The sequence below is a fragment of the Acanthochromis polyacanthus genome, chromosome 4, assembly GCF_021347895.1.
Source record: "Acanthochromis polyacanthus isolate Apoly-LR-REF ecotype Palm Island chromosome 4, KAUST_Apoly_ChrSc, whole genome shotgun sequence".
NCBI lineage: Eukaryota > Metazoa > Chordata > Actinopteri > Pomacentridae > Acanthochromis > Acanthochromis polyacanthus.
In genome coordinates, this window is record NC_067116.1 from 41,633,843 (window position 1) to 41,645,714 (window position 11,872).

Consider the following 11,872-nt stretch of genomic DNA (forward strand, 5'->3'; position numbering starts at 1 on the left):
GGATGATTTATCCACAATGTGTACAGGTCGTGGAATAATAATCTTTACTGAAATTAAAAAGAGCGTCAGAACAGAGCGTTGTCCCCGGGCTGAAATAGTAGTCTGCTGGTGTCCAGAGAATATGATTTGTGGTTTATACTTGAAAGTGCTGCCGAAGTCTTGTTTTCCCCCTGACTTTTTTTAATGCCGCAGGTCATAAATATTTTAACTCTTCGTAGTTTGTCGCCCTTCTTTGATGCTCCAACCCGTGTCTTTCATATAACTGTCAGAAAGTTATTTAATTAAGTTTGTGTCTCCGTAATTTTTCCCCCCCAAACAATAGTTACCTCGAACACAAACCAGATATTTGGGGAAAATAATGAAGATCCGCATTTCCTCATTTGAAAAAATAAAACTACAAATTAAAGAAGATGAATTACTGGGAAGATCTCTAAATTTAATTAAGAACTAATATCCTAATCACAACAGGAGGTATAAAGTTAATACTAATAGCTCTGTGAAAAAGTCCTGTATTTCCTTGTTTTGTGCTAAATGCTATTATCAACATCAACTCAGCTGGAAAATGAAGTCAATGCAGCGAAACAAAAACATTGCAGTTCCTCAAATGGCCACTTGAGGCTGACTCCAAAAGCGAGTCAATCCCTATTGACCAGCATGTTGAAATGCTCAACTTTAAAGCCAAAATAACTGTGTTTACAGCCTGGTACAAAATACTTGATGGTTTCTAAAACTAATTTCTGCATTCAGAATGGCAATACAGGGGATGAATTTTTATGTAACACACCCATTTGTGTTATATTAAGGCTTAAAGTTATGCACAATTTGGGCCCCGTTTAGTGATTGGTAGATGCTGTCACAGGAAGTCCATTTCCTGCCTCAGCTCCATTCACAACCACCTCTTTGCTCATCTTTGGATTAGCTGAAAGTTACGAGGAGTCAGACATTTCCAAGTTGCTGTCAGCCGGAGCCACACTAAGCTTCAGACATCACAGAGAGTTCGTCCATCTACATCTCATTCAATGTGCGGTTTATCATCAGCGTGCTGGCATTTGCCAATTATTAAGATATAGCTGAAGATGTTTAGGAATCTCATGAGTTTTTCAGATATTTAGCCAGAAAACAATGTAATGAAAAGAAGCAGCTAAGATGGCAGCTGATGAGGCTGCCTCTTGTGTGCTTCCCTTTGGTAGTTTTTTTGGGTACTTTCTGCCGTAAAGAGACCTCAGGGTAGATCCAGATCTCCCTGGAGGGATTACATATCTCATCTGGCCTGAGAATGCTTCAGGATACCCCACAAGGAGCTGGAAAGTGTTCCTGGGTAAAGGGACGTCTGGAATTACCCAAAACGGGATAAGTGGAAGATAATGGATGGATGGACCAATGTAATGGGAAAAATAAAAAATAAAAATAAATAAACAAATGACCGCACTGGATTAAAAATTGTGAATTTACCAGAATTATTAGAATTCATCCTGAGGTGGACTTCAAAGTTAACATCAGACTTTATGACAATCCGTTCAATAGTTTTTTTGACATTTAAACCATCACTGTGAACCTCATGTTGGCACAAGAAGAACAGTCAGGGAATCACCATCATTTTCTGGGGACAAGAAAAGTCTGAATTTTCCATAAAATAGTTATTGCAAAATTAGAAAATAGTGCACCAAAAGAGCAACTGTGCCATCCCTAGAATCACTTCACAATACCAAACCACAAAGCAATTAAGATGATGAACGTAAACATCAGCTCTTAGATGATGGTTCTTAACAGGATTACAACAATCTAGTCATTTTTTTGGTTTATTTACACCCTCTGTTAGTCTATTATAATTTTCATGGATATTACTTCTACTTCTCTCTATGCAGATTGATGTGTCCTATAACGTACCGGATCCGGTGGCCAAACCAGCCTTCCAGCTGAAGGTGGATCTGAAAGAGCCTTTCCAGGAGCGTCACCCGCAACCTCCTTCCTCTTCTTCCCGTCATTCTACCTCGCGATCTCGCAGCCGAGCCGACAACCGCTCTGAGCTCAACCGGAAGCGGCGGGCGCCCATCGACGACGACGACCCAGCAGCTCACCAGGACAAGATGGACTTCCACATCTCCTTAGAAGTCTGCGCCAGGTAGAAGTCGACCACTCGCTTCAATTTAGATCTGCATCTAACAAAAGCCCACATTAATCCTGGCTCCAACTGTTTTGTGCAGGTGGCTCCACTCAGGTTCATCCAACATGGCCGTCATAGAAGTTCCCATGATTTCCGGTTTCCGAGCAGATGTTGAAAGTCTAGAGAGGGTATGTAAGCACACCAACACACATGCAGACGCTTTAAATGTTCAGATAATCATTGGTTGTTGTTGTTGGTCACAGTGACGGATGCATGTATTCAGGTAAGTCAGGTAGACAGAGGGATAGTTGTGTCCACATCTGGAGACCATTGTATGAAATGCTGTATATCAAGGAACTTATCGGACGCCTCCTGTTTCCTTTGCAAACACCACACTTACATACACACCCACACAGGATGCATCTCTTCACATACTCACATAAACACACAGCACAGTCTGGATGCATATTATTGTTGTGTTACAGTGGAAAGTGTTTTCACGTAAATATTTGTCAGGGCTGGGAGGCAGTGAAGTGTTTTTCTGACATTCCCTCCATTGTTGGACAGAACAGCTCCTGTAAATGAGGACAGGCTCTTTAAAACCTGCATGTTTTGCACGTGTGCAGTGTGAAAACATATCATGTTTCTGTAATCGTACGTGTCCCGGTCATACGAGTAGTCATTAAGGACTGTTATGTAGTGTATTCTCTGGCATGATGAGAGAAAAAACAGCCAGCTCAGGTCATGTGGAGTTCCAGTGTTTTAGGGTCAGAGGTCATCAGGCCTCTCTGGGCCTACAAGACAAAACACACACCTCACTGGGCCTCATGGGAAACTGAGAAAAGTTGGATAATTTACAAATAACAGAAAGAAGAGACAGACATACTTTAACACGTAGAAGAGACTGAAGGAGTAGCAGACGCTGGCTGGATGGCTGAGTTTAGAAATGTTTATACTGATGGAGAGTAAATAAGTGCTGGATCCAGGTCAGCTCCCCAGCCACCCATCAGCAGCTTGTCCCTCATTACTAGACAGTTATAGGGCCTCAGTCTGCAGGCTTCCACCTCTAAAAGAGCCACCTCTCTGGCTACCTGGAGAGACGGTAAACACACTCACACACACATCCACATACACTGCTGCGAGTCCATCAGTCGAGGCTGACCTGAGCTGTAGCGGCTAACAAGCTCAGCTTACACCCCTGCTGGCCTCCCTTGGAGTTTTACTGCTGCCTGCCCGACTGCCACTTACATTCCTGAATTTATGGTGGCAAGCTTGGCTTCCACAGTCATGTCTAGTTGCTTTCATGGATGCTGTAGTCATGAATGATTAGTCCAGTGACTGAATGGAAGCTCCCAGCAGCCACGGCCTCTTATCACCCAATATAATGAGCTTTGTTTAACAACCCAGAGCACGTAGTGGGTTTAACATTTGAGCTATGGGAGTTCACTGGCAATTTTTAGTTGCTGTATGGACAAACAATGCTTTTGTAAACAGAGACCAATTGTATAGTGTGTGTGTGTGTGTGTGTGTGTGTGTGTGTGTGTGTGTGTGTGTGTGTGTGAGGAGTGTGTGTGTGTGTGTTCGCTCGTGTCTCAGTGGCGCCAGCTCAGGCTGAGCACCTCATAAACCCCTGCTGTCCGAAGGCTGCCACCTTTGACAGAATGAAAAATCTCCCTGTGGGGGGAATTAACTGCTCTCAGTTCCCGTAAACAGCGTCCCCGTTCCTCATTCATGCTGTTATATTTACGAGACACGGTCGTGATCATTTGTGCATAAGGGTCACCAAATTCCAGAAACTCACAAGGTATGAAACGCTGTTCAATTCGACTCTAGACGAAAGCTGCGATCTCTAATTGATTTCAACGAATACAAGGCGAGCTGAGCCAATGATTGGTAATGATCGGTAATTTGGACATTTTCCATGCTGGCCATCATTTCACGGTCGAGTGCATATGGTTTTCATTTCAGTTGTTGCCCACAGAGCACATTGAAATGCAGACCATGTGGGCTCTGGCAGATAGGTGGTGAACAAGATAAATCCTTTAAGTACGTTTCAGTCTTGATCTGCACAGGTAGAAAAGTGGAAAACGAGTTAAAGAATTAACGTGCTGAAGTTCAGGATGCTCGTGTTCCAATTACTTGTAGGAGTTTTATGATGTTAACACAGAGTTTTCTTTACACGTTTAACATGTGTCATGTAGTTCTTTCAGAAAAGTGAACCCTGGTTGGCATGAGGTGGAGCTGTCCAGTCCGCTGTGGTGCTGATTACTGTTAACGTCAATGCTAATGACTTTTATGTGTGTTCATTTAGAACTGCTGGACTCAGATGTACAGTACAAGTGGCTTGGCGAAATTCATTTTCATCAGCATTAGCTGTGTTATTTACTTCATGTCGATAAGTTTAGTGCATGAGGGAGAGATATCTATAAACTCCTTCTTGATTGTTTTGTAAATAAAATGATTATGCATTGTTTATCATTTACCGTTTTAAATGAAGATTTTAGGATGTTACAAACAAGCTACATTGAGCTTGTTTTCAGCTCTAGGTAGCTCTCAAAATATTGGGATGAATCGAAAAATTATTTATCAAAAGAGTTTCCATCATACACTGATTTAACCCTTAAAGCCTGATTTGCTTCAGTTCAATTGTATTTTGCTCCTTTCTACAAAGCGAGCATGAGTTTCTTGTCTTTCTGTCTTTTTCAACAGCTGCTGATGGACAAGAGAGTTGGTCTGAAGAGATACGAGCTGAGCGGAAGAAAAGTGTTGTTCTACTTTGATGAGGTGAGTTTAATCAAAATTCTTCAGTTTGACTTTTTGCACATAATGAAACATGCTGTTGTGAAGGTAGCTGAGGTGTTTGCAGTGCAGTTCTGGAGAGTTTTCTGTGTATAAATGTATGTAAGTATTCATGTTTGGATTTGTGTTTTGTAACTTCTTCTGTCTGTCACCTTTTCTTAGATTCCCAGCCAGTGCATGACGTGTGTGGCCTTCCAAGCTGTCAGAGAATACATTGTGGGCAAGACAGCGCCTGTTCCGGTTAAGATCTATGACTACTATGAACCAGGTGTGCCTCTGACGAATATTTTAAGTATCGCTCTTTAAAGAGTTAAAGACCAGGAAAAAGCACTTTCCACCATTTATGAAGCACCTTCGTTTTTTTGTTGTTGTTCTTCTGTGTGTGTGTGTAAATTGACATTTTTCAAGTTCATTACCTAGATATGGTGAGTGTCATCATTGTTTTGTGTGTGTGGATGTGTGAACGTGCTGCTGTGGGTCTGTGCTTGTCGTGCAGCTTTTGAGGCCACCTGGTTCTACAATGTTAGCGAGAGTAGTCCGCTGGCACGGGAGCTGTGTGATGGACCGACCTGCAACGAGGTGGAGAGTTCAACCAACCAGTGGATCGGTGAGAGACACACGGTACGCCCTTTCACAGGCATCTCGCTTTCATCGGCGCACTACAAAGGGCATTTTTTTCTGCAGGTTTTGTGCAGGCGAACCAGTGCAACAACGTGTTCGGGTGTCTGGAGAAGGAGCAGTTTGAGCGCTGCACGTGCTACAGGGACTGTGGTTACGACGGGGAGCCGGTTTGTGGGTCAGACGGGCAGCTCTACCAGAACCAGTGTCAGATGGAGGTGTTCGCCTGCAGAAACGGGACTCGCATCAAGCAGGTTCCGCTGTCACAGTGTCCGCAGAGTAAGAGTTCAGTCACCTCACATCACCTGGCATCTCACTTGTTATAAAATTATGAAAATTTTATTAAATAGAAACCCCAAAAAAGTCTTCACCAATGAATAATTTCTCTCGCAGATTAATTTTCAATTGTTCATGTTTGTATTGCTGCTCCAGTATTTGATTTTTGAACAAAAAAAAAAGAAAACCACTAAATACTCTAATTTTACATTTCTGTATTTTTTTGTATGTAGTTGGACTGTACCATTAGTGCTCAGGAGAGTCCATAGCCAGCCGCAGACGCAGTCACACAACCACATCGTGTTTTACAAAACGCATCTGACCACACAACAACTTGACAGATTACAAACAACCTATCATCTACAACATTGTTATTACTCCGCAAATAGAACGCGGTGAAGTTATGTGATGATCAGCGTTGGTTTGTCTGTCTGTCTGTTTGCAACATTTCTCACAAACAGACTAACGGATTTGGATGAAATTTTAAAGGAAGGTCAGAAATGACACAAGGACCAAGTGATTAGATTTTGGTAGTGATGTGGCTTATAGTCTGAATCCACAGATTTGTTACAGATTTCTGTGTCATTGCGAGATAGCGGCATGGCGTCACTGTAACCATGACAACAAGTGAACACTACATCAGCTGCCTGCTGATGTTCACATGATTGTGATCCTACTATCAATCGACCGCTGCAGACCATGAATCTTTTAAAGATTTCATCTGTCGGAAATGATACGACTGAGCAACCTTGGCAGAGTACTGTGCTCTTTGAATGCTCTTCTTGTATTACTGTTGTTTCTGCTTTTATTCAGTTTGTTTATAAATTCATTAACCTGTAAGTTATATTTGTATCATAACATATGGTACATACTTCCCACACATACACACACTTTCTGGGTCAGTTGTGGGTAAGAGATCACAACAACTACACTGTCAAGAAATATTGTTCACATACAGCTTCAAATCCTCCCAGATAAAAACCAAATGAACACATGGTCCCCTGCACTGGACTGTATAATACACAACTGTGCCACATGCTCTGTGACTGGCTGAAGACTCCCTCCTCCCCTGCAACACTAATGGTACAGTCCGACAACAACAGCAAAACAGACAAATGTAAAATTAGGACAATCTTTTGTTTTGATACAAAAATGCTAAGCAACCCCAACCATGATTAATTAAGCTAAACTCACATTTGTGAAGTTTAAAATTTGAGCAAAAAACTACAAGACGTTTCACGAACCTTCTTCACAATCATCATTATAATTCTGTCATAATGCTGCTCACACATCGTTATATTACAGACTATCTGAGAATTGTGCAGTTATTCAGGTGGATCAGGTGTTGCCTGCTGACTTTTCGTCCATTGGCTGGAAACAGTTGACGAATCAGAGTAAGAGTAGAATCATCTTGTTTATTATTCTGTAGTTATTTAATTCTTCAGTGAAGCATTGAAAAGATTGATTTGAAGTTGTTTTAGATCAACGTACAATACTAAAAATGCAAAAAGTCTGCTGCTAAATAGAAGATGGACGCAAAACTAGCTGCTGTTTAGTTGGGCGAAAAAGAAAGAAAATCGACTGATATGAGTCCAGTTATGAGGAGAATAAATTAACTCAGCGATAACACTTCTCAACTTGGATGAAAATTAGTGCTTGGATATCTACAACTTTGAAACAGATGCAGTGTCAGAAATGTGGAAATTCAACCCAATATCTCGTGTTTAATTTATTGAAGAAAGAAATGGCCTCTAAATTGCAGACAATGCATCCCAGAAAATGTGTATCTATGTGTTTTATTGTATACAGTCGGTTGGTTTTGTTGTAACTTCATACGAGTGTGTAACTGGGTGCTTCTGTGTGTGCGTCTGCGCTGAAGTGAGCTTTAGGAAACAGCTGTTCAGGTGTTGAGCTGATTATTGGATGAGCTTTCTGTGGAGAACTGCCCATCGTACACACACACACACACACACACACACACACACACACACCCTCCATCCTCTCTCACTCTCCGCTGTATTACAGGGCTCTCTCTAAATGACAGAGTGCTTTTGTCCAGCCTTTGAAATCCTTGTCACATTCCTTTCCGACGCACAGCCCAACAACAAAGGAGCCTTCATGTTGCAGGAGCCGATTGGGGAAAAGGCAGAGACAAAACTTTGGTGGGAAAAGACCTCGATTTGTGCCAAGTGGTTCATGCTGTAGATTATCAAAGGGGTTGTATTTTTGTTTCGAGCTCTTTGACCTTGTTTGTTTGTGTTTGGTTGCGTAGGGGGTTGAGATTCGGGCCACCATTTCCCCATTTTGAAAAGGGAAAAAGATAGGATTTGTTTCCACACATGGCATCCTGCCCGCGGTTTGGCCGCTGCTATTTTTGGAATTGATAGATTTTGATGCGGGCCTCCGCTGAGACCGAGTGTACATAGTTGTTTTGCCAAGAAGTGTTGCTCAGTGGGCTGGATAATGCTTCTGGGCAGTATTTAGATTATGCAACTCCGAAATGCTGTTGGATTCATTACTAGTTGCTTTTAGGTGCTGAGGCAGCCACGTAAATGTGAATAATCTGTGTTTGTATTTGCAGTGGAGACCACGGAGGACAGGCAGCCAATAGTGAGCCAGGAAACTGAGCAGCCCTCAGTGCCTGTACACACAGGTAACCTCCCCTACCACACCTTTTCCCACTTATACTATACATTACTCAACATATTCCTTGCAAATTTCCCTTATCTACCTGCCAGACGGACTCACCTATACATTTTGTTCTTCTCACTTCTTCTTGTAACTTTTGTCTTGAATGTGCACGTATTATATACTCTATATTCTCTTACATTGATATCTTATCTACTCCTGTTGCCATTAAATGTAAATATAGAGTCATGACTTAATACACATATGGCTGCCTGATTTTGTGCAAACATATATAAATGGATAGTATGCAATTTAACATATGAAATGCACTTTTTTTGTGTTTTTGTGGTGGCAATGATATGAAAAGGTGGTGATGGGAGGTGTGGAGGGGGTGTACAGAGAAGAATGAGGGATGAGCGGGAGACAAGATGAAAGAAGAAAGAGAAAATAGAGCCGGGTTGAAAAGGGGAAGGGATGAGAAGAAGAAGAAAGTAGATCCGTAGGTGGGGTGAGTGTGTGCAGAGCGCATTCCCCTGCCACCATGTCACGTCTGCAATCGGCGTGATAAATAGGTGGATGGGTTTCACACAACAGGCTTGATTGTCGCTCTGCCGTGCAGCTCAGATCAGCTTCCAGAGAGGCGGCCAGAGAGAATTCCTGATGGGAGGTTTTAGCTGCGTGTGGAGGGAGGATGTAGCCGGGTTACATGTGGCAAAGAAAACATTAATAAGGCACAGCAAAAGCTGCAAAAGTGTGCAAACTCTACATGTAATATGTGAGCTGTTGTGTGTGATAAATTAAAGTCAGCCTGTGTGAAGGTCTGAGTTGTGTACAGGTGTGTGTGTGATGTGGCACAGCCTGCACTGACTTGTTTCCTCCCGGTAGCTGCAGCTCACAAAGCTGCTCTCAGTCAAAGGTCTCCTTAGTACAAAAGCTAACGCTTCACACTCACCACAGGAATGCTGTTATGCACTTACACACACACACACACACACACACACACACACACACACACACACACACACACACACACACACACACTTCTACCTATATATGCACACATACACTTATTGCATGCTCACACAGGCAAATACATACCCACACACACACACACACACACACACACACACACACACACACACACACACACACTTCTACCTATATATGCACACATACACTTATTGCATGCTCACACAGGCAAATACATACCCACACACACACACACACACACACACACACACACATATGCACACATACACTTATCGCATGCTCACACAGGCAAATACATACCCACACACACACACACACACACACACACACACACACACACACACACACCCCTACAACTCGATAACCCGCGATGATTAGATTGAATAAGTGCTGTAAAAACACTGTCATTGTAAACCATTAGAATATTGACGACATGCCCACTAAGTGCACCGAGAGTGTAATAGGTGAAGGTGAGTTGTGCCAAGGAACTGACAGTTTCCACTGGAGGAAGCTGAAGCTCTGGAATTAGCTTCCCTGTGCAGACTTGCCTGATTAGTGAACTCATACCAGAGGACAACATACAGTAAAATGCACACACAGACGTGCAGGCTGCATGTGAGCTGGATTTTTTATTTTTTTTAAATTTCTTTGGAGCTGCTTTTTCTTACTGCAATTTTCACGTTTTACATTCACACATTCTTTGCATGTTTGTGTTTGAACATCAACTTGTCCACTGTGTGCATGAAAAATAAAAAGAAGCAAAATTGGATTCTTGGTGCCTTATAGTCAGGTGAACTTTTAGTAAAGATAGACACTAAAAAAAAGAGTGATTTTAAAGTAGCATGTTATATGAGTGTAACATGTTAAGCAGGGTGGGACCCCTACTGTCTGCGATGTGGTACTGCAGCTAAAAAGAACCCCAGCAGGATATTAAAGGTGCCCTGTTGAGTTGTCATGTCAACAAACTAAAGTTATGCTGCATTTGATTCATTGTCTGCATCCTAGAACATATAATGCATTTTCTGTCTTGTGAAACATTTGCACAATGTTTTTTCACATCTGAAACCTGCAGTGTTTACATTCATGTTCTGTTTCCTTCCCTTGTTGGTGCATTACTGTTTCTTTGCACGTTACCGCCACCTGTAGATGACTAGATGCATATAAATCTAATTGCAGGAATGTGTATTAGTTTTCCCACATATGTGACACTATTTGTGGTCAAAAACTCAACTGAGCAACTCCAAGTGTCTGGCTCTTTACTCTTCAGCTGCTAAATCAAGTATCTCTTCATCATCTGTTGTTTTGTTTGGTTTATTGTGTCGCTTTTCGCAGGTGAAGAAGAGCAGGGCTCCATGGCCGAGGTGTCCTACTACTCCTATGAATACGACCCAGATTCGGACCCTTTCCTCGCTGATGCAGACGGAGGGGACCAGTTTGACGTTCCTCAAGGTGGAGGAGGTGCAGCGCAAAAAGTGCTGCTACCAGTAGATACCCAGCTGCCCACACTGGACACAAAAAACACCCCTGAGCGATGGTACGAGCTGCTTCACTGATGTTTATGTTTGTGGCTCATACTGATACAGATTTTAGTGATCAAGGAGACCAATAGCTGTTATAAATTTGCAGTAAAATCTTGCTGTCTAATTTTAAAAGAGCACAGAACACAAATAACAAAAACTCCAGTGCAAGACTTCACTGAAATAGCTTTCTTTTTTTTGTTTTACATAAATTTAAGGAGAAGTTTTCTACATTTATTATTTGGTGCTGAGGCTATTATTTGTGTTGTGTAACCGCAGAGAGGAGGCTGCATCAGAGCAGAGGTAAAATAGTGCAATTTTAAAGTATTTTGGTGCAAATCAGTTATAAATATCCATAAGGGTAGTATAAATGATGAGAAAAATACTGAATATCGGATCCAGTAATCAGACAGGTCAGTAATGAGTTGACTTTCAGTCTTAGTTTGATTTTTTTTAAGGCTTCTATTGATCTCTGTAACTCTGTAAAAGTCTATTCTCCTTTGTAATAAATCTGTTCATTCCCTCTTAAAATCACATTTAAAAACTAGACATATCAACCAGTTTAACTCATCACCCCAAGAATCTAACAAAAATATGATCAAAGTGATGCATTTCGATTGAAAATGTAGCAAATGCTGAAAAAAAATTGCAAATTGGTGTATGCAGTGTTTTCAATCAGAGAAGTATGGTAGTCACAAAAATGAGTAAATTAGCACAAAACTAATTAAACAAGAAAAGCACTCATTTCCAACATGTGTTATGCATGTGTGCGTTATCTACCGAATCGCATGACCTAAATATGTCATTGACGGCAGGAATTGATGGGACTCATGGGTAGCTGATGTAGTGTTCACTTGTTGTCATGGTTACAGTGATGCTGTGCCACTGTTTCACAATGATACAGAAATCTTTAACAAATCCGGGGAGCCAGACTGTAAGC

At 41.8% G+C, this 11,872-nt stretch overlaps 1 protein-coding gene across 1 annotated transcript in view; it reads left to right on the plus strand.

The window, feature by feature from the left end:
* cpamd8 (C3 and PZP like alpha-2-macroglobulin domain containing 8) overlaps positions 1-11,872 on the plus strand; it is a 46,650-nt gene that overhangs the window by 33,282 nt on the left and 1,496 nt on the right. The window contains exons 36-43 of the mRNA XM_051947459.1: positions 1,866-2,122; positions 2,205-2,292; positions 4,814-4,888; positions 5,066-5,171; positions 5,400-5,510; positions 5,588-5,800; positions 8,379-8,450; positions 10,748-10,949. Of these exons, the coding sequence (XP_051803419.1) occupies positions 1,866-2,122; positions 2,205-2,292; positions 4,814-4,888; positions 5,066-5,171; positions 5,400-5,510; positions 5,588-5,800; positions 8,379-8,450; positions 10,748-10,949 (1,124 nt within the window). The remainder of the gene's footprint in view (positions 1-1,865; positions 2,123-2,204; positions 2,293-4,813; positions 4,889-5,065; positions 5,172-5,399; positions 5,511-5,587; positions 5,801-8,378; positions 8,451-10,747; positions 10,950-11,872) is intronic.